This window comes from Pagrus pagrus (genome assembly GCF_965226575.1).
Source record: "Pagrus pagrus genome assembly, chromosome: 4".
Lineage (NCBI taxonomy): Eukaryota > Metazoa > Chordata > Actinopteri > Spariformes > Sparidae > Pagrus > Pagrus pagrus.
Window position 1 is genome coordinate 27,447,389 of NC_140188.1, and position 21,969 is coordinate 27,469,357.

The 21,969-nt window shown below is 41.8% G+C and overlaps 1 protein-coding gene across 2 annotated transcripts in view; it reads left to right on the forward strand.

The window, feature by feature from the left end:
* Nucleotides 1-21,969, forward strand: part of LOC311255636 (calsyntenin-2-like) — a 251,594-nt gene that overhangs the window by 146,360 nt on the left and 83,265 nt on the right. For both annotated transcript variants that reach the window (XM_084350266.1, XM_084350267.1), the window contains 2 exons: nucleotides 3,274-3,469; nucleotides 16,781-16,989. In XM_084350266.1, the coding sequence (XP_084206392.1) occupies nucleotides 3,274-3,469; nucleotides 16,781-16,989 (405 nt within the window). The remainder of the gene's footprint in view (nucleotides 1-3,273; nucleotides 3,470-16,780; nucleotides 16,990-21,969) is intronic.

Here is a 21,969-nt window from a genome sequence, read left to right on the forward strand (position 1 = left end):
CGTGTGCCATCAGCATATCCTCAGCATATTCTCCCTGATGGGAAGCTTCTGCACTTGCCTGTGTATATTGGATTTATTTCTCGCTCCAGCGGTGATGGATTTTCCATTTGCCTGTTTTGTACGGTGGTGCACCATTGAGAGAAGCAGCACATCAAGACTGTTGCATCTTCTGTCACTCCCCGTCGCACACCGTTTGCTCAATGCCATTTTAGGATTTCGCTCTCCCCGGCAGGCCATGCTTCTCCATATTGTGGGGGCCCATTTAACTCTGATAAGTCATTGTTGAGGCAATGCAGAGGGGGGAGTCTTTACAGCGTGCAGACAGTGTCGACAACCCCCTCCCTATTCCCACATTTTCTGTTCTCCTTTTCCCTTTTTCCACTCTTTCTTTATCATTTTGCCTGTAGCGCCTCTGTGGGCAAATTGTCGTCTCAGAGCCCCTGCCCAAACAGGAAGGGAGGGCGAGGGTGGGGTGGAGGGGATTATGACAGAAACAGGATGAAAGGGGAGAGAAAGGGGAAGGTGGGAGGAAATAAAGTTGCTCTTATCAGAACTTGCCAGGAGCAATGCGCACACAAAGCTGTTCGGGAATCCAATTTAGTCTTTGCTGTTAGTTTAAGTGATATCAGTGCAATTAGCTGTCACAGGTCAGAGTGTGAGCAGGGCGCGTTAAGTGATTTCCTGAAATCCCACCGGTGGAAGCATGAGGGGACATCAAGTCGCTAAGAAAAAAAAAAGGAAAGAGGGGAAAAAACTTCCCTCGCCTACTCCACAAATGGAGCACTTCTTCATACATCCTGCTAATAAATGTCAGCCGCCTCTTGGCTCTTTTGTTTTGCTCTTGTCAGCTGCTCACTCTGGATTTAAATGGATTTTCTTCCTCTATATCTCTCCACAAGGGTGACTTTCAGGCGTCGTAGTTTTATTTGAGCCTTGTGTAACTCAATTGTGCTGTATGTTGTTTTTTGGTGAGCTACAGAGAATGTCTACATATTGGGAGGGCGGGGGAACAGCAGGAATGTCCTTGGTTCCATTTCACAAGAGCAATTACACTGAGGGTGCATTAGTGGGAAGTTGATCTATTTATAAACCTCCAGTGTAAGTTTCTGCTACTAGATCATGCCTTTTTTTTCAATAGTACACACCAACCCGGTCTCTTCAATCTGCAGATAAATAACAGGACTTTAGACTTTGAAATTGCATCCAAGACAGACGTCAAGGTCCGTCTTTGCATGCAGATTTGCAAATCTTTTCCCATTAACTCCCAACTCGTCAAATATGCTAACTCGGTCATTACCCTTAAGCCTCAAACTATGATGCGCTGCTCACTCCTCTAGGGTCAGTTTCGCACGTGAAGGGCGGTCAAGTCATTATACACATGCAATATCTGGTTAGACTTTCAAAATAAAGCTTGCTGGAAGTTTGATTAGGTTTAGGCACAAAATCTACTTGGTAAGGTTTAGGAAAAGATCATACTTTGGGTTAAATTGACAAGTCACGTCACAGTACTTCAAGATGTGATGCTAGTGGGGAAACAAAGGGGTCAAACTGAGAAGCGTAAGACCACAGACCAGGCTGCTGTATCTGACGTGTTGGGAGTGAGAACAGGCTGTCTGTGGAGAACAAATGCTGCCAATCTGTCAGGTGATGTAGTACAAAGAGCAAGAAAGTCTAAGCAGTGTGGAAGTCGGGGTTGATGGTGATGGTGTCCCGCTCGAAAGTAAAAGTTTAAACTTAATGTCTTTAATTTACTTCATGTAAGTGACGCAACTTAATGTACTTATTTTAACCCAAGCCATAATCTTTTCCTTAACCTAAGTAGTTTTGTTGCCTAAACCTAACCTAACTGCAACTGTTTCACAACGTTAACCACCTGTTTATTTTTGTTACCATGAGGATGATGGATCTGCTCTCAGAAGTTAATGGGTTGGCAAATCACCTCTGCGCAAAATTAAACTTTGACTTATGTACTGCTCTGTAACTGTAAAGTCGTGTTGTACGCAGATTGATGATACCGAGTCTTCACATACGTTAATCTAATGTAGAAGTAAAAATTACCCAAGGTGACTGAACAGGAGGAAAACTCTGTGGAAGCAGGTTTATGCCAGCCCAGCTCTCCTGCAGCATATAAGCTTGTGAATGGAATCAGTTGTGAAGCTTCCCTTGACTAAGCAGTATTCCAGCGGTGATAGATCTTTACAACTTAAAGTTGTTAGCTCAACTTCCAGGACTGCCAGGGAACATTACTGAGAGAGGAGGTGTTGAGGAACAAGCTCTTCTCTTTTTGGAGTTTGGACATTTGCTGTATCTTTGGTATGCTTGCAGGAGAGTGTCTCCCTCACTGACCCAGTCTTAGTACTGTCACTGAAATCAAGAGGCGATTACAAGGAAATCATGTGCACGCTAACCAGTGCCTCTGTATTACATGCACCTGAACACTGCATGACCGTTTAAAAGAGGGCAGACACTATGGGAGGCATCAGCCAAAAGGTCTGAGATTCTCCATTAAAAAAAGATTAACACAAACACGAGGCAGTTTGTTGATTCAAGGGCGAGAGCAGTCATTAATTCAATATATTCCCCGAGCAAGTCACCAACACACACAGCCTAGCAAACACTTAAAAGCTGCCTTAATGGGACACACTACAGGTTAAAAGGTGTTATTTATCAATAGATATAACCATGAAATTTCACCTGCTGATAATAACATTAAGAAAATTATATTTTGTATTATGAGTTTCTCAGGTGTTATGTTTAAATATGCAAATGAGGCATTATCTAGTTTGAAATGCGCTTATTCACATGAATTAAAAAAAAGAAGTCTGAACTTTGTAATGGGAATTTTGAACCTAGCTTTATCCAGTGTGCTGACATGTTAGGGTCAAAGGTCTCTTTGTTTCCTTTTATCACTTTTTTATTATAAGAGCTTTTTCTTTATAAAGGAGAAAATACTCTCTATAGCCATGAAAAATACATTGTCATTGTGTTTTTTGGGGAAAATGTGAATAAATCAGGCTATAAATGATATATAAACATTTTAAGACATTTTCCTTCTATTAGACTGCAAGCAGCCATGAGAAGGAAGCAAAATAGCCCAAAATCTCAAAACACTGTGGCTTTTGTTTCATGGACCTACTGTCATTCTACACACACACTCACACACATTTATTCGCCACCTGTATTCCACCTGACTGACTGTGATTAACACCGACGTCCTCCCTCCTCCCCCTCTCTCTCCCTCCCCTCTCTCCCTCCCTTCTTCCTGGTCTCTAGGGGAGATCTGTGCGTTCAACATCCACGGGCTGGAGGCTCCGTTCGAAGCAGTGGTGCTGAACGGTACGTCTGGCGAGGGTCAGCTGAGGGCCCGCGGCCTGGTGGACTGCGAGCTGCAGAAGGAATACACCTTCATCATTCAGGCTCACGACTGCGGCTCCGGCCCCGGGGGCACGGAGGGCAAAAAGTCCCACAAGTGAGTAAGACAGACAGCAGCAACAACAACAGAGGCTCTGTTCTGAAGTCTGACAGAATACACAAGTACATGCACAGTACATATTGTACGCATAAGCAAAAATTCACACAACCATTGCAAAGAATGGGATTTTTTTGGTTTGACTTCATGCTCTGTATGTAGGCCTGGCTCGCTCGCACAAAGTCACTGAAAAGGAAATAGCACTCAGGACAAGGGAACAGACAATTACTTAAACAAGATTTTACATAATTCATATCCAAATGCTCTGGCTAAATTATGCACGAGTACAAGTACTTATTGTAATATTCATCACTCATTTAGACAACAGCTTAAGCCCAGTCAATAATCAGGTGCCAGAAAGCAGTGGTGGTTTAGAAAGTATGATCGTTTAAACTGTTAAGAGGAAGAGAAGCAGTTGGCTCTGTAGAACCGTCTATGGCATGTGTGTGGGTGCAAATTAAAGCAAGGGCAACTAAGGATAGAGAGAGGGCCGACTAGCAGTGGGTGTTTGGGGCTTAAGTTGGCATTAACAGCTTGTTCCAACGGAGCCTCAACCAGCTGCCAAGCACAATCATTGTGTGTCCAAGACGTTCCATCTCTGGTCCAACGAAAGACAATCTGGAGGTCCACTCAGTAGCTCTTGACAAAAGGTTAGCTTAACACTCCGATACAACTTCTTTTGATTTGTCAAAAAGCAGCTCTGGCACAGACGCCTTTTAAATTCTTATTTTAACACAAAGCTCTTGAATACAAAAAAACCTTGATATCTTGCCTTAAAGTTAAACTTCCCCTCCAATCAATCAATGTGTTTTTCTTCTTGTTCCTACAGTTGAATGTTTGAGCTTCGCTGTGTAGAATAATGTATGATCTGTGCTCATTGAATATCACATTTTAAGAGGCGAGTCTGCAGGCATGATTTGTGACATCAGAAATAGTCTGGAAGCCAATCCTGGTCCAATACTCAACATACACGTGTGATGTGGATACTTGAAGCCCTCCAGGGAACAAACACTGAGAATGGACTTTACAGTGAAGCAGGAGACATCTTGTGTTCAGCAGTTAAGCTGGGGAAATGAAAAATATTTGCAGTTTCATATATTCTGGAATATTTAATGTCACTGTTTCCTAACTGCATGTGACACGAGTGAGCCTCAGCAATAATAATCAACTGGATTTCACTGTTTCCTATTGGAGTGTACTTTTTACTACAATAGCCTAAATAAGGTGCCACTTGACTGGAAGGAGATCAACAGGGAGCCGACAGTCTCTGGTGATAAACATGGTTACACTTTATGTTACAGGTCCATAAGTAGTAGTAAGTAGGATGTAATTACCAAGCAATATAACTGAAGTGTCTTTGGTTTTTGAAACCCATTTCTATGAAACCTGCAATGGCTTTCTGCTAACCTTCTGCTGACCATGCCATTTCAGTTCCCCCTCTAGTTTCTGCCCAATTCTGCAGGTCAGTAAACTGAAGTCCATTCTTCAACCATTTACATTCTCAGCAGTTCAACAATCAACAATCAGACTCGAGGTGGAAATAAAGCGGCAAAATCTTACTTTAATTTGGTGGGCCTGGTGAGAGGAAGGGGAGAAAATAAATGGAAATTAAAAAGGCATGATCAGCAGAAATTCAGCAATTCAAGCCAGTTGGCAGTTTCCTGGAAATGTATTAAAGAAATTACCATCCCATTATAAAATAATATGTGGGTAATATTCAATCAATTTTGAGGTAATTATTGTAGTAACCACCTACTTACCCTGAAGTTTGCAAGCCTGTAAAGTTACTGAAAACCCACCATCTCTAACTGCTGTTGGCTATATTGTATGCCATACCCACTCGAGAAGCATCTAAATATCACAGTTTAAAATGTGTGCATTATGTTTAAAAAGTACAAATGTGGGAGGAAAGGCTAACTTAGCAAACTCCGCCATCGTTTACGTGCAGTCTCCAATCTGATCTCCAGCTCACAGCCGACAGCTACGTGGTTTGTTTACACGACGTAACAGAATGCATATTTTAACAGATGGAAGCGTGGAAAGCGAGGGAGATGCCATTTTAAGGCTTTAAAAAAAAATTCTGCATAAACCCTTGTTGTTATGTGCCTTTATACATGTGTGGACGAGCTCTTTAAATATAGATCAAATTGCACTGACATTATGTCTTTCAACTCTTTGTCCTCCTGCCTTCCACTTGGCTACAGCTCGGTCCCAGGTTGCTGTGAGAACCGTCCATGCGTGCAGAGACGCGCGACACCCACCTCCACCTCCACAAGCGCAGACAGACTAGTTTAAAGAGGTCAACTGATAAAAACTATTTGTCACACTTGTTGGCTCTCTTGAAAGCGGCTTCTGTCTGAAGAAAAAAAAAAAGCCTCTCAGATGACTACCTCTGTCCGCTATACACTGCACGTCTCCTCTCCTCGCTGTCTTACAGCTCAACCCCCTCACCTCGGCACACAATGGAGCCGCGCACAGAAATCTATCATCTTGTCCAGCTTATAGACGCTCACAGATACACACCGACATATACTGTATCCACGGTAAACCTGGTATTATAGCGGCAGGGGTTCTCAAGTGAAAGTTTTAAGTCAGTAGAGCGTAACTCGTATTCACTGTATGTTGTTTGCTGTGTGTGTGACTTTGTGTCGGCGAGGGAAAAAGGCTGATGGATTTGTGCAACTATTTCCATGCTGTTGCTCACATTCTATATCACTTTTAAGTACCCAGGCATCCTGTTATGTCACACTATTACTTTCTATCATCATAACTCAGTGCCTTGCTGTGACGCAGACCCAGTTTGGACGGCGCAGACAGGCCGATGCTGGAGGGGAAGTGATTTTGGGGACACTTTAAATGGCCTGTCCTTTCGCTGGCAACTCTCAAAGGATGAAGCTGGCCTTTCGCCGCACAGCTCGATCGCTCGCTCGCTCCGATTTAGAGAGAAGCTAACAGGGAAGAAGACGAATCTCCGCCTGAGGCTGTGCTCAAATTACACATGACACGTCAACAGCAGAGACGGAAAGCAGTCAAGAAAATTAGCAGCTAAAGAGGACAGGGGAGAGGATCAGGAGTGACACGGGATGAGTTTAAACTTCACTCTATCCTCTATTCTCCCCTGCTCCCTCTGCTTGCCAATGGCTGCTGCCCTACTTCTCACTCCTGTATTTTTTTATTTAATTTTTTTTATCCTGACTGGCTACAGCTCAGCTCGCTCCTGTTGTCTGACTCTGTCCTTCTTCCCGTCAGTCCTTCTGTCTCAGACTCCAGTGTATGAATAATTTGTGCAGACTGCCTCGCCACTCACAAATGGACAAACTTTGAATATACCCATCGTCCTTCAATCTTGGTGACTTTGTGAGAGACCGCAGCAACAGAAAGCTGACATTAATGACTGCCTTTTTCTGAGTCAGAGCACAAATATAACAGATTTGCCAGTTCTGAATCACATCTGCCCTCTGAGATATAGTGCTCGGCTGCATGTGGAGGCTTTAGTCACTTGTCAGCAGAGTGCAAAGCGCAAATGTATTCACCTTAAACTCCTTGAGACTTGTTCTGCTCAGGTCAGCTTTAAATGGAACACAAATTAATCTACAATAGTGTAGGGCTGACCTCTGCCTAATGATCAATTTGTACTGAGCTGTGAAGTGTTCTCAGCGTTCTTCGCAAGGAGCCGTAAATGTGATTAGTCCATTTTGTGTATTTCTATCGGTTTTAACAAAGTAGTGATTCAGCAGAGAAAAAATCATCATAATTGGTGTCAAGTATTCCTGGTCTTTTTTGAGAGGAGTCATCTGGTGTGCAGATAACGAGTTATCGCAACCTTAGGAAAATCTCTCTGACGCCTGTGTACAGGCCACAATACTTAACTGAGAGATGCTGCTGAAATTAAAAGACTTTGAGGATTATGGGCCCTATCTTACGCTCGGTGCAGGGAGATCTGTGCACACACAGAGCGACCACAGCAGTCCTTGGTTAAATATCAGCGTTTTTTTCCATATGCAGTCAAACACGGTTGTTGATGTGACAGACAAATGTGAAATGGCGGGGCAGAGGGTCCAGCAGCCGAAGAACCACATCCCTGTCCCTCACTGAAGAAGAGTGCCACTGTTAAATATGTTAAATAGGTCCTGGGACACCTGGCTCTTAAAGGGAATGGGAGATGAAACTCGGATTGGTTTAATTTATGTTCCTCCCAAAACACACCCTTGACTAATTCAGGGTCTAATTACAGCCCCTTTGTGCCGTACACATCACTTTGCGCCCAAATTATCCACAGTTTAATTAGCAAAATGAATTTGGACATGCCCTCAACGCACTAGTGCCTTGCGCTTTCAACCAAGCGCTATAGACGGTCTAAATAGGGCCCCAGAAATCAAATATTTATCTTATTTTAATTCTAGAGGAGATAGATCTGCCACGCTGTATTCCTCAGAAATAATATTTTTTGTAGCCATGTTGATTATTACCATTTGTTACACAGACAAGATATATGATACCGACAGACAATTAGAACAAGTTTCACAAACTGATTTTGACCCAAACTTTTCTGTCCCTTCACATCCAGATGTCCTCTTACAACACAGACAGCTCAGAAAATTTTAGCTAAATAATCGTTAAACACCCGTCTTTTGAACACCTTTTTAAACACCTACGAATTCCCATATTTGCTTAAAGACCTACGTTAGATCTGATTATTGTTTTTAGCAGATTGGTTTCCAACTTTTGGTCTGGGACAGCGGCAAAAGTTAGATTTTAAGGATTACAACATGATTAGCCGGTTCTACATGTGGAAATCCAAATCCACATTGAACAAAGCAAACTGCACATGAACGATTCAATTCCCTTGTGAAAATGTACATTTTGAACCAAAATTGTGGTTGTGCCACGTTGTGTTTACACATTTGGAAATTCTACAAAATCTACATGTGTAAAAAGCCAATCACTTGTGACAATGTCCAGTTCACATGTTACATTTTCTTTTCATATGTTATGATTTTTACATGTGAAAAGGCAAATATCGCGTGAGATGTTTGTAAGAGAACAGACATGAGAAAAAAATACTTACATGTACATACAAATACATGAAATGGTTCTTGTGATGAATCCACCTTTCAGTTGAACTGCTCAAATTCAAGAGGTCATAAGTAATCTGTGAAATACTTATGAGGCTATGAGGATCATAGGTATAAAAGGTCACAGCCACAGTTTTAGGGTAACATCATTAGTAAACACATCGTAATATTTTTCCCTTGGTCCTCAAAAAAATGTGTGTCAAAATCTCGAAAACTCACCATAGCTAGCCACGTGAGCCGAGCCTTTGGGATGGGTGCAGCTGAAAAACAACCATACCGTCTCAGTAATTAGCACCTGAAGACTAGAAGTTTCTGTACTGTTTGTACCTTTCCATTCCCCACACACCTTGCTTTGTGCAACCTTCTACTGTTGCCGTGTAGTAATTAGGCATAAGGGACATCTCACTGCCTTGCAAAGCATGTCATATTCATAATCCTTCCCAGGACTCACACCTAACAGCAACACATGTATTTAACACTGGCCCGGGGGTTAAGTGCCGGGAGGTTGTCAGAGGGGGTAATGCATTCACAACAGGGTTGGATGCCCCCAAGGTTGTTCTTTGTGTACAAATGTGAGTGTGTGTTTGCAAAAAAATGTAGATGCAATTTAGACACAGATGTTTCCTCATGTCTGTGTAGTCGCACATTCACACACATGCTCGGTGTTTGGCAGCGCCGTAGTTATTAAAGTGATCATTAGTGAATTTTAGAGGCCTGTATGTCCTAACCTCCCCGCAGTTTGGAGAGGCTAATTATCTCACAGAACAGCTAGCTGAAGGACAGCCATGTGCACACACACACACTGCCACGCTCACAAATCCCAAATGCTGAGTCAAACTCACACTGATATACCTAAATTTACATATAAATAAGACAAATACCGTAGCCTGGGAAAGATAGGCTGATTTTGCATCTCATAACCAACTTGCACACACAAATGCAAATAAACACACTCATACACAGACGCCACCAAAAAAACACACTCAATATTAACAGAAAAACCTCACTTTCTTATGAGTGAAGAAGTGGGCCAAAAGCTGTGCCTTGTTAGCATAAGCTGTCATGATAAATTCCTGCAGTGAGAAGACCAGGGGACTGCACACCGATAGAGCAGCCCCGTCAACGTGTCGGCGCTTTATTGTACCAAGAATCTTAACTTCACGCTTGTCACACTTGATGCTAATATGAGTGAAACCTCATTCTGTCAAAACCTGTTAGTTGACGTGATTATTATTCCTGGCAAGAAAGGAAAAAAAAAACATCTAGTGTAGAAATATGTTGTTTATCTTGAGCTAACATAATATAATAAGAGAGTAAAGTCTGCGTGTTTCAATTATGAATATGTGCCTGCAGGAACTGCACCATCTGTGCTTGTCGACTTTAGTTACCAGACGAAAGTAAGTGACACCCGTCCTAATCCAAGATTCAAACCACGATCGGGTGTCGCCACACGTCGGCGAACGCTTAGATGTTTCTCGGCATAGACGAGCAAATGGACGTTCGGTTATTTAATCAAACACAAATGCTCTTAAGGGTCACAAGGCGTAGAACTGGGGGGGGGCTCTGTGGCATGATCGTCCAAGCCATCCATCGATCATTTGCTCCATATTATCTGGCGGAAGTAAGCTAAACATTGAAGTGGATTCCATACATTATAACCACCTTGTATTGAGATTACAGAGGCCCCCACGGAGGCCTGTGCTAGTGCCTCGGGGTGCAAGTCAATGTGGAAGTGGATTTCCTTGTATATTGATGAGATTACCATTCTGCGTTACCCTGTGCACTTGCTCCCATTGCTATAGTTAGGCTTGTTTATTTCCATTCTGGTCATACACAAGGAAATTGATGATTCAACCTCTCGGCTAATTCGTGACAAAGATTAATTGAGTCCTTTGCCTTTGTGTTGGGTGTGCAGGGGTGTGTGTATGTGTGTGTGCATGCACGGGAAGCATTCAATAATGACTCATTTTGAGTGGCTGTGTTTAGTTGAGTGTTGATAAATAATGAATGTGGATGAATATGTAATAAGCTTGGAACAATACTAACCTGGCATTAACATGCATCACCTGGCTTTAACATGCAGCTGGTATCTGATTGTCTCTGCATATGATTGAGCTGGATCGAAATCACACCTGGCATTGAAATACGTCTCCACCGCTCGCCATGCACTTCATTTTCTCATGAGATATTTAAGTCCTTGAAAGGCGACTGCAAAAATCTTCTTAGTCCTTTTTATTCGATAAGAGACAGTTTTTTTTGTAATCTGTAAACAGTGTTTTTGACATTAATGGATTGGTACACAGTTTTTTATTGAAGTGCTATGGGAAGGTGCTAGGGTGTGTAAGGCTTTATAAATAACTTAATTATGTTTCCGTGACCTGTTTATAATGGCAACTGAAAATCTAAAACCCTTCCTAGAGGTGCTACTTGTGTCTAAATCTGGTTGGACAATAAACTTGACATTGACTGCAGTCTTTGTCCCTCTACTTCTGAATTTATTTATTCTGCTCATTTACTTTTCACCAAATGACTGATCCAATTAGTAATATCAGTGAGACAGGCAATGAAAGCATTCAAATAACTGGGGTCATGGGTCATCTGGTCACGATCCTCAACCCACACTAACAGTAAACTCTTCTGAAACAGTGTTTACGTGCCCATAAACACACAAGTACTGTAGCACACATATGACGTGAACCTTCTGTCGTCATTGACGCACATTGTTCCACGGTGATGACGTCACCACTGCACTCAGCCCGACCGTTACCATGTGGCATCGGCGAAGGAACACACGTGCGAGACCAACTAAATTCTTTGTAACTGATTTGTGACAGTACTCATATTTAATAAAGTCACAGTAGGCTTAGAGCCTTTTGTACACTGTGACAGCTGTCTTATGTGAATGACGGTTGTCAACTTGTCAGATGTACTTGTGTGTTTTTAACTTAAAGTGGCATAGAGCTCGATGCCTTCCACTGTTTCATGTTAACTGTTGTGCTCCCTAACTACATGAAATAGTATGAAACACCTTTGCTTTACATGATTTGACACTGTAGAGAACTGTGTTTCAGTTGATATGAATAATTAATCTCTTAGTAGCTGATATAAAATAGTGCAATTGTTTGTCTCTATCCTCATCTCTGTTGTAAAGGCTGTTGTCTTTGGCTAACAGCTAGCTGGTCTACACCTACTGTAGCAAGCAATAAGTAACAAAGTGACTGAAAGGTGCACAGTCCTCCGACCCTTTTACATGATATTGAGTCTTTTGATTCAGGGGAGCTCTCACATGCAAGAGGTTTGATGTGTTGATCTGGTGAAGTCAAATGCAGCACAGTTATTAGATAAAAGCTATCAGTCACGTCACAGTCTTTAAACCAAAACATCAATGTTGATTTTACATGTTCTGCCTCTATACAGTCAGTTTGCACTTTAGCTGCATTTAAACCTGGAGTTGATTTACGCCACCATTTGACCACGATTCCAGCGCAGGGTGAAAACTGGGTTGTACATTTCATTCCCTCACTCTCTGGGGTGATGTTGCTTCTTTAACCTTTGCCTTTTTTTCCAAGTAGCCCTCCCTGTGGCTCTGGTTTTTATCCACTTTGTCTAGTGGTGTTGTGATCATTCTCGCACCCATGGGGTCAGTTAACCCCCCGCTGTCTTTCTGTGTCGCTCCGGCTCATTGTGGGCCTCCTGCTTATGAGCAGAGGCCTGTCGCAGGGACGAATTGTGGACATGGGCTCAGCTTGGCAACGTTCCAGTTGTATGAAAACCCTCACAAACACACACGCAGACACACACACATCCCGGGCCCGAGAGAGGCAGGCGTCTGTTTGAGCCAGATGTGAGCCATCAGCAGAGAAACACACACTCGCATGTACACTCACAATGAGACGTATTCACAACTATTGCGTTGAGTTATATAGTTGGCATTTTTGTGCATGGATACATAATAACACACACACACACACTCACAGCAGTCCCTCCTTACAAGTCCCAGAGGAGTGGAACATATGTTTGCTCCAGCACCACTGGGGAGTGTGGCGAAGCAGGGGGGTAATGTTTATGAGAGAGCATCATTAATATGACAAAACAAGGCTGGCTGAGGGATTTACTCCACAAAGTGGTGCTGCCATCATCTGTCAGCGTTTCTTATCACCGTCTTCACTGCTGTTAGCATTGCTGGTAACAGCCCACAAATCCTAAAGGCCAGTCATTACTCATTGTCGCACATGATTTCATATGTGTATTCTGCTGCTGTGTCCAGTATTCAGATCTTTTAGGGCCTGAAAGCCATCTTCACCTGCAAAATAAACGCTAGAGTGGTAGGTAGGGCATCATAGTTTAAAGCTTAAGGCCACTGACAAAGCTGCTGTATTCGACGAGTTGGTTTGTGTTGATTATTTTCACAGGTTTGAAGTGGTCGGGGCAGAGTGGGAAAGAGGGAATTACATACTTCTCTGCAACAACCACAGTTGAGCAAGACTTGAATTTAAAATGTCATAACAGATCCAGGGTTGTTTATGTTGCCCTGCCACAAATCAAATCTGACAAAGCCACACTCACACCCACAGTCCTAAGCAGGTTAGCTTAGTTTTCCACTTTTGGAATCTTTTAAATAATACCTGGATGATTTTTTTTTTACTTTAAATGTTATTATTTTGTTTTGTTCAGGACCGTTTTCTGTTAGTTAGCTGTTAATGCGCTATGCTGCATTGCATTACAACAACTGTTGTCAACTTTTTGATGTGTTTAAAAACAGGCTTTTCAGGCTTTAAAGTAAAGGTACCAACACCAAGATGTGAATGTACTCTGTTATATATATAGATGACTAACATTGTTTACACTGACTGATGTACTTTTATGATGAAAGTAAACCAGGTAGCTAGCTGAAGCCAGCTCGATCTGTTTGCGACCTGTGTTTTCAGACACACACATGAACCTAGGTTCAGTCACTGCTCTGGACTTGCATGGACATCTATTTGACTCATAAGCATGAGGAAAACTGGAATGTGGTCAGGAAAATGGCAAGTGTTTCATAGGGAATATAAGGAATAGATACATATTTAATTTGCTAGAAAATAAACAGGAAAACGAGGGACCTAAAAAAATAAAAATGAGTGGTGGTGGTAAAGGAAATGTATTTTCTTACCAACTGATTGGAGCTTAAATGAAATAAAGCTTTGAGTTTATTTTACACTTTATTATGATAATTTAGTTGCTATTAAAGCATTCAGTTATACTGTATTTTTTTTTTTTACCTCTGTCAGCTTTGGGGTTCCATACAGATACAGTACCATAAAAAATGATACAGTCACTGTTCAGTTATTAATGCATAAAAAAAACAAACTAATTACATTGAATAATGCAGATAATAAATGTGAATCAGAGTCAGATCAATTATACATGTGTCTGATAAGAAAAGAGAACTAAAAATGAATGTAAGTGTAGAGTGAATGTTATTTCATATACAGGGTCATCACTGGATGCCACCTCATTGTACTGTAGATTTGGCTATTTGTAATGGAGAGAAGAAACTCAAACTCAGAATTTTAATATGTACAATATTAATGATGTTATAGTACACACTCAGATATATTTGTTTTTTCCATAAGTGAATAAACAAGCTGTTCTCAGAGGAAAAACAGGTCCCCAGAACACTGTTTGAAGCTAGAAAGGTGGCGGGGTCCGCCACATATAAACAAAGTAACACAGTATGACATTGTGTTGTCCTTCAATTTATTTCTGTTTATTCAGTTTATTCAGTTATGAAAACAAAGAGTTTGATATTTTGGTTTGTTCAGGCATTAACCATCAGTCCATGAATATCACACTCCTTCCTCCCGAAACGGCATAGTGCACCTTTAAAATGGCATCAAAATGCAAATACTCAAGTTTAGTTCAAATCGTGCTTAACAAAGTAAGTAAATGTACTTCGTTACCACCCCCTCATGTCCACCACTCTCTGTCCCCTTTGCATTTATACTTAAGTTGTGTATTTCTTACTTTCTAATTAACTATTTAACTGTGTGGAGAAACTGAAAAAACAAACGCTCCCCCATGTTTGTGTGCCGTCGAAAGAGAGCGATAAGGCAGCGAGGGAATCCATTCTGCCTGGGCTCGGCCTCCCCACTGTCTCTCTCTTTGTTGTCCAGTCCCCATCTCCAGCAGAGCATATGTTGGAGAGATATTTACAGCTTCTTTTAATGGGATAATTTCACCGTCATTACCATACCCACCAGCTAATCCTATAAACCACGTACTTATCTTCGCCTCTCTGTCTCTTAAAGCAAATCATTACTTTGTGTTTGCCATTTGAGGCTTAAAACTGTATTATTCTGTTCCGTCGTCATCCATCACTGGCTGTCAGTCAATGAATCGAAGGATTGATTGTGCAATCTGTTGCCTTCTGGCTGTTGGAGAGTATTGATGAAGATTTTTAAAGTGATTAATGGTGGGGGTTTTTTTCATCATGTGTGACTTAACATGAATCACTGCTGATAGATCACTTATGGATGATTAATAACTGCAGTTTAGTGCATTTGGAGAACTGTGGATAGTTTGCATGAGTTTGATAGATAAAGAAATCCAGGGGATTGTTTTGCCAGAGCAACACAATCAAAGTAGTCCATGCGGTCAGGTCAGGCAGTGTATTACATAAAGAGCAGTGTGACTATTGGTTAGCAAACTAATTTGTCACCGGTATTGAACTCTGCCCCTAACCGTCCAAGCTGAACTCATTGCTGCAGTAATAGTAAAAGATACCGGAATCCTTCAAATGTACTTTCAAGAAAGGCACCCAGTCTGGTGCCAGGGCAAGTGACGGTTACTACTCTTTGTGTGGAAGTCAAAAACATATCGACTTATACTCCATTTGAAGGGACAGTGAAATAAAGACAGAACCTCTTCACAGACACTGGTACTTTTTTTTCATCTTTCACATTTCATTTTCTTGTGGCAGCACAATGGTGCATTGAAAATAAAGACAACAAACCTTGATTCATTTTTTTTCTGCCAGTTGCAGAGTAGTGCTTTTAGGTTAATGCATTATTAATTTAATTCATTAATGTGCATGCAGTGGTGATTTTTATTGGGTATTTTGAAATGTCTTCAAAGGCTTACTTCAGTGATTTAATATTGAACTTGAGGTTTCAGGGACTCATGAGAGACTCATTTAAAAAAAACTAATGATCAAATTCACCCATCAAAGGCCAAAATATCTTGATTTTTGGTCCCTATCCCCCTAAGTTTGTAACGCAGGATTTCTTTTAAAATCTTGTGGGTAAATCCACCAATTTTACACGTTAAAGTGTGTTTTCATTTTATAATTAAGATAAAGTGAGGTGTCTACACAGAGCACAACATATTAGATATAGATAACACCCACTGTTACGTTTAGGTAAAAAGGTGAGGACCCAAATGCAGAAACACACAGGAGGGAAACAGGACTGGGAACTAAAAACAAGCTTTGATGAACAACTGAAAAATCCAAAAACCAGGATGTATAAAATGCCAAGAAATCAAAGTAGCAACACAAAAGGGTAAAACAAAGTACAACCAAAAGCAAAAGTTCAAATCAGAAAACAACTGAACAACACAAAACAGACACAGACTATACACACAGTGCTGACTGACAAACAAGACACAGGTAAACAGAGAAAAATGGCAGGAAATCACACAATGGGAGGAAAAGAAAAGCAACACACGACACATGAAGGAAAACTTCAAAATAAAACAGGAAATCACAGAATCACAAACCGAATCGTGACACCCAGCCCAATAACGGTCTGTTCACCCTGCTGCTGTCTGGCAAGAGATACAGCAGTAACCACTGCTGTACCACCCATCCAATAGTTGTTGAGACATTTCACTCCACAAACCTCATGGAAGCACCATGGTAGAAGTTAGGGAATCATACAAGTCACAAGGATTCATCCTCTGCGGACCATGAATGACTACCCAAAATCCTGCGCAATTACGTCTAATTGCTTTTGAGATCATTCAGTCTGGACCAAAGTAGTGGACCGACCAACTGTCCAAGTCATCTTCATCCCGTGCACTGGAACAGTTGAAATGGGGGTTTCTAAAATGCTGCACCGGTTTTTTATGATCTGTTTATATAAAGTCTAACCTAACAGATGAATTGTCCTTAAAGCAGTCACGCTCTGTGCATTTGAAACAGTACTCCATTCTAAACTCCACTTCCCTCCCCTCTGTCGCCCTCTACTCTCTGCAGGGCCGTGGTGCACATCCAAGTCAACGATGTGAATGAGTTCGCTCCAGTGTTCCGGGAGCCCCAGTACAGAGCCGCGGTGACCGAGGGCAAGATTTACGACAGCATCCTGCAGGTGGAGGCTACAGACCAGGACTGCTCCCCACAATACAGCCAGATCTGTAACTACCAGATCACCACCACCAGCACGCCCTTCGCTATAGATCGCAACGGTGAGTAGACGTGAGGAAAAGATATGTGGGTAGCATCCACAGGGATTCAGGGTTTGGTATCAACAATACTTCCTACAAAGAATTGCCATCAAGAGTGTGTCATATTCAGTGTATTTCAGGTTTTATTTTGTGCTCCCTCAACCTGCCACCTCTGCAGCACTTCTGCTTCACTTGTTTCGGTGATTTCCCACCTGTCCACGAACATCTTCCAAACCAAGTTTGAAGTTTTTTGCTCTCCTTCTTATTTAAAAGAGATGTAAAAACACAGTTCTGTCACAACACAGTGGCACTCGTGATCTGAAAACCCCATCCATGCACACACATGCACTTAACAGCCCCAGGAGATACAAGCACATACACTCAAACTACACATAGCAGCATGCAGTCTGGTAGCCAAACGTAATACTCTGACAGATGTCCGTCCCCAGGGTAAACTGTGTTCTTTGCTCTTTCCAAGGACAAAGTCAAGCTTTGCCCAGAGAGCCATCAGTCTCCACAAATCAGATCACACAAGTCTGTGCACACACAAACATGAAAAAACACACGCTGACAAAGATAAATGCTAAGAAAAGTCTGTGGCCGCTCACAAACTTACTTGACTTTACTAAATTTCCACTCTGTGTGTGTTTGTCTGTGTCATGTCTATGTTCATATCCTCTATTGACCTTCCTGACCTCCCTAGTCCGATGGAGGACACACTTAACTCTGCCTTTAATGTTATTACATTCATATTTGTTAACAGTCCATAGTTTTGTCTTTTTTATCTCAATGCTCTTGTTGGGTAACTTACACAAAGTCAAGTAGGATCCTTGAGGGCACACTTAACATTTCAACATCTTGATTTTAACCACTGCTAGACAAGCTATTGGAATTCAAATGGCTTTTGTGTCTCTCCTAAAAATGTGCTCACCCTTTTTTTCTTGTTTTTTTTTTTGTTTGTTTTTTTTTTCTTAGGAGACATACTGTACGTGCAAGCAAGGAGATTACTGTTTAGGCTTTAGTTGCTGCCGGCTTCCGAGCATTGCCCGCTGCCGAGGTGTTGCAATAAAAAAGGCTGAATGGATGAGGTTAGGGCCACACTGCACCGAGAATGATACAGGGGGGTGAGGCTGGAGACGGAGCACTCGCTCTTCTCTCTGTCTCTTGAAGGGGTCTCGCTCAGCCATTGACCGCTGAGGAAAAAGGCTTTGAGAGCCCTTGAACTCAAGAGTATCTGTGGGAGAGATGAAGAAGATGGAGGGAGGAAGGGAGGGGTTGGCTTTGAGAGCAAGACTAAGTGCTGTGAGAGGTTCACGGAGAGCTAGAAAACTGTAGCAGGGATAAACTGAACTAAAAGGACAGATGTGGTAATATTCAGTATTTTTCCAGTGTTGCCAAAGCCTGACACATAATATCTTAATCCTCTGTGCAATTTAGCTCCAATTTTGTCTTTAAAATAAAGCCCAATCAATATACGGTATTGGTCAGCTGATATTATCACAGATATATCAGTAACGGCGTGAATGTTGTCTGATATGTGCCGATATGTGCACTTTTTTACAGAACATACGGTAGAAAAAGATACTCGAGGTAACTTATAATTATGAATGTGTCAGTGAGGTTTATTGTTTCAATGCATTAATGTCATTTAAGACAATAAAGTTTATTGTTGAACTGTAAAATATCATCGTCACAATTGTTTGACAACAGCATTTTAGGGATCATTGCAAAACATGTGTGTATATGAGCTGATATATTGATATCAGAATCTTATTTACTCCTGAATATCAGTATTGGCACCAGCCCCAAATATCGACTATCTGTCAGACTCTGCTATAAAGTTTTAAAAACACATCATGATTCACAATGTCACGCAGTCTGGCAGGTCCTTTCATCACACATCCACATTCACTATTCTGCTGCAGCAAATATTCTCACCAAACGTGTATTTCAGTCAGGAGAGACTAGACTAAGAGGGGAAAAAAAGAAAGAGAGAATTTGAGGTAAAATTACATGAATTGTGAACAGACCCTGGCACAAAGTAGGTCACTTCACCCAGAGCAGGGACACTGTCGGTGTGATGAGGAACGGGGCTCGATGTTGGGACACCTTCATGTGAGGGAGACGTCTGATCGGAGGTGGCCACACATCCATGGTTGTGAAATCTTAATGGTGCTGAAATGACAGCAGAGATAGACAACACTTTTGATGATGACTGACAGGTTACAAGTGATTGGCTTAAAGAGAGCCTGACAGGTTGTGATTGGATGAAGTGGAGAATGAGCTGGTGAAGTTAAGCGATAGCAGGAGACTGGGCTTTTGACTTGGAGGGCATGTGCAAAGAAGTAGTTTTCCTGAAAATAGTCCCAACACCATTATTACTCCACTATTTGCTCCTGGTTAAGTAACATTTGCTAAAAACCCCAGTGCCCAGCTGTCTAAGGAAATTACCTAGCCTTTTAACAATACTTATAACTATGAAACTATATACTTAAGTATTCAGAGAGGGACTAACACGGTGTTGGTTTTGGTCTTCTGTTGCCAACAGGAATAGTACATGTTAATGCAGGTCTGTGCTTTAAACAAAGAGCAGACAGGCTGTCTGCATTAGGTAAGCTCTGTGGTAAAACTGGAAAGTTATTATAAATGGACGATAGAGGAAACTCACAGAGCAGATGCAAAGATGGCTCGCCTGTGTTTGTGTTTACACACATTTGATCGAAAGTCAAATAGAGGGAGTGAGATGGAGGGTAAAGTAGTCATTTACTAGCTGGCCACTCTAGCCAGCAGTCACAGCACGCACAGCCTGCTGACACGGATAAGTTGATGTTGTAATTGAAAGGAGTGGGGGATATGAACCTCCGTCAAGCCGAACGGTGTGGGTGCGTAAGTGTGCATTCGTACTTGCGAGAGAAGAAACAGAGAGGACAGCACAACAAATGAGGCAGCAAACACTAAAATGGGATGAGGCTGCAAAAACAGTGAGACAATGATGTGCATTCAAAGGTAATGGGAAGGTTGGAGAGGGGAGAACGAGGAGGGAGGGGATTCTAAACAAGCCGAGGGGGAGACGGAGAGTGGACGAAGAAGACGGGAAGGCGAACAATGCCGTCCTCATATGAATTACACCTAATCCTCCCACTCACACACTCCTATTTAAATATACCACATTATCAACATTCAGCTCCCTCTGCACCTCTCTACTCACGATACAAAAATCCAAGAAGCACGCGGGCTGCAATATAAGTCGCAGGAGCTCATTCCAGCTTCGTTTCAACTCACAGCCAATAAGGACTAACAGTGACTCTTTTCAATGCTCTTTACAACCCGCATATACTCTGTCAGGATGTGCCCTCCCTGCCCAGGCCTGGATGCGTGTATAGAATCGTCATCTGGCTGTAGTGCAAGAGTCATCAAATATTAACAGACACATTAGGAGCACGAGTACTCCCTTCATGCACTCTGGTCATGAGAGAAGACGGCAGCTTGGTAAATGGGTCGTGGTTACCGACCAGGCAGGAGAATGAATGTGGTCTGGATGCTGATTGTACTGTAGAGACGAGCGGGTTATTCGTTTCTTAGAAGGTGCTGTATGCAGCATTACATTACAAAATCATTGCTACTTTAATGTTGATACATTAGCATATATAAAGCATATCTCTTATAAAGCTGGCAGACTATACTGTAGTGCCAGGCAGAATTTAATGGGCCACTTGGGTTCATAGCCAAAATAGGAAGTGGGTGGATTTAAATAATAATAATAATAATAATAATAATAATAATAATAATAATAAAGTTACTACAGAGAACTTTGATGTTAATTCTGACAGCCCCATGGAAAAAATGGTGACAATGGTGAATCGTAGCAAGCTAAAACCAGACCAGAGCAGCTTCTGTCCTCTCTGTGAGACTCAATTCATCCTCAGTACGCCACCATGAACATAGTTGTAATTTTATGACTTATAAGACCTGAATAAGTCACAATCAAACACGGTGACAGGCATTAATTGAACGGAAAGAGCCACTCTTCTCACTGTTGGTTGTGTTTGCTTATGTAGCTCATGAAGAGGCATCAGTGCAAAACTGAGACAGTTTCATAACCAGTTAAAAGTTTTGTGTAGTAGTAGTTGATAAGATGGATTTGTTTTAGGCACCCAGTTAACATAATATCTCGTCTTAAAAACACTCCACAGACTTAGCATTGCATTCTTTGTCAAACTTGGACAGTTTAAGAGAAAGTATTAAAAGTGATGCAACAGAACCAGAGACGTTGTTGTTTTTCTATTCAACACACTCTTCTGGCTTGTAAAACCTGGCAACTGCATTACCCACAGTGCAACTCAACCAGTGACACTTAAAGCAACATTATGTAACTTTGACTCTCATTCAGGTGACATCACTTTGGCCAACTTATTAGATTTAACACAGCTGCCTCTACTGTACAGTCGAGCCACAAAAGGTACAATGCTCTGGTATGCTGCATGCTGGGACACTGGTAAACCTACAAGGAGTACTTCAGCAATTGAGAATTGCACTTCTGTTAAATTTCGGGACATGCAGGAGACAGCTTCAAAAATGAATGGGCAATTTTACTTCACTTTCATTTTCTTATTATGGGTCGAGCTCCCCATAATGCAACTCCATGCTGTTGTTTGTTAGGAACTCCATCCCTGACACCCATGGAGGAAGTATCTGCTACCTTCAGAAAATGAACACCGGGGAGGTGAAGGGAGGACAGGTCCCAGTGTGGTCATTGCATCAGGAAGAGACAGGAGTTTAATGGAAACGCCGTCTTAATTTTGGGAAACATTAGCACTAATCAAACCACTTGTGAGCGATGGAGGCTACCTGTCATCCTGGCCTTGATCTCATTTGTTACAGTGATTACATTAAGGCATCACAGTTAATTTGACAATGATATATAATGATGCTTTAAAATTAAAATTAAATACCATTTAAGCAAACACACACACACAAACACACCTGGTGTATGTGCAGATA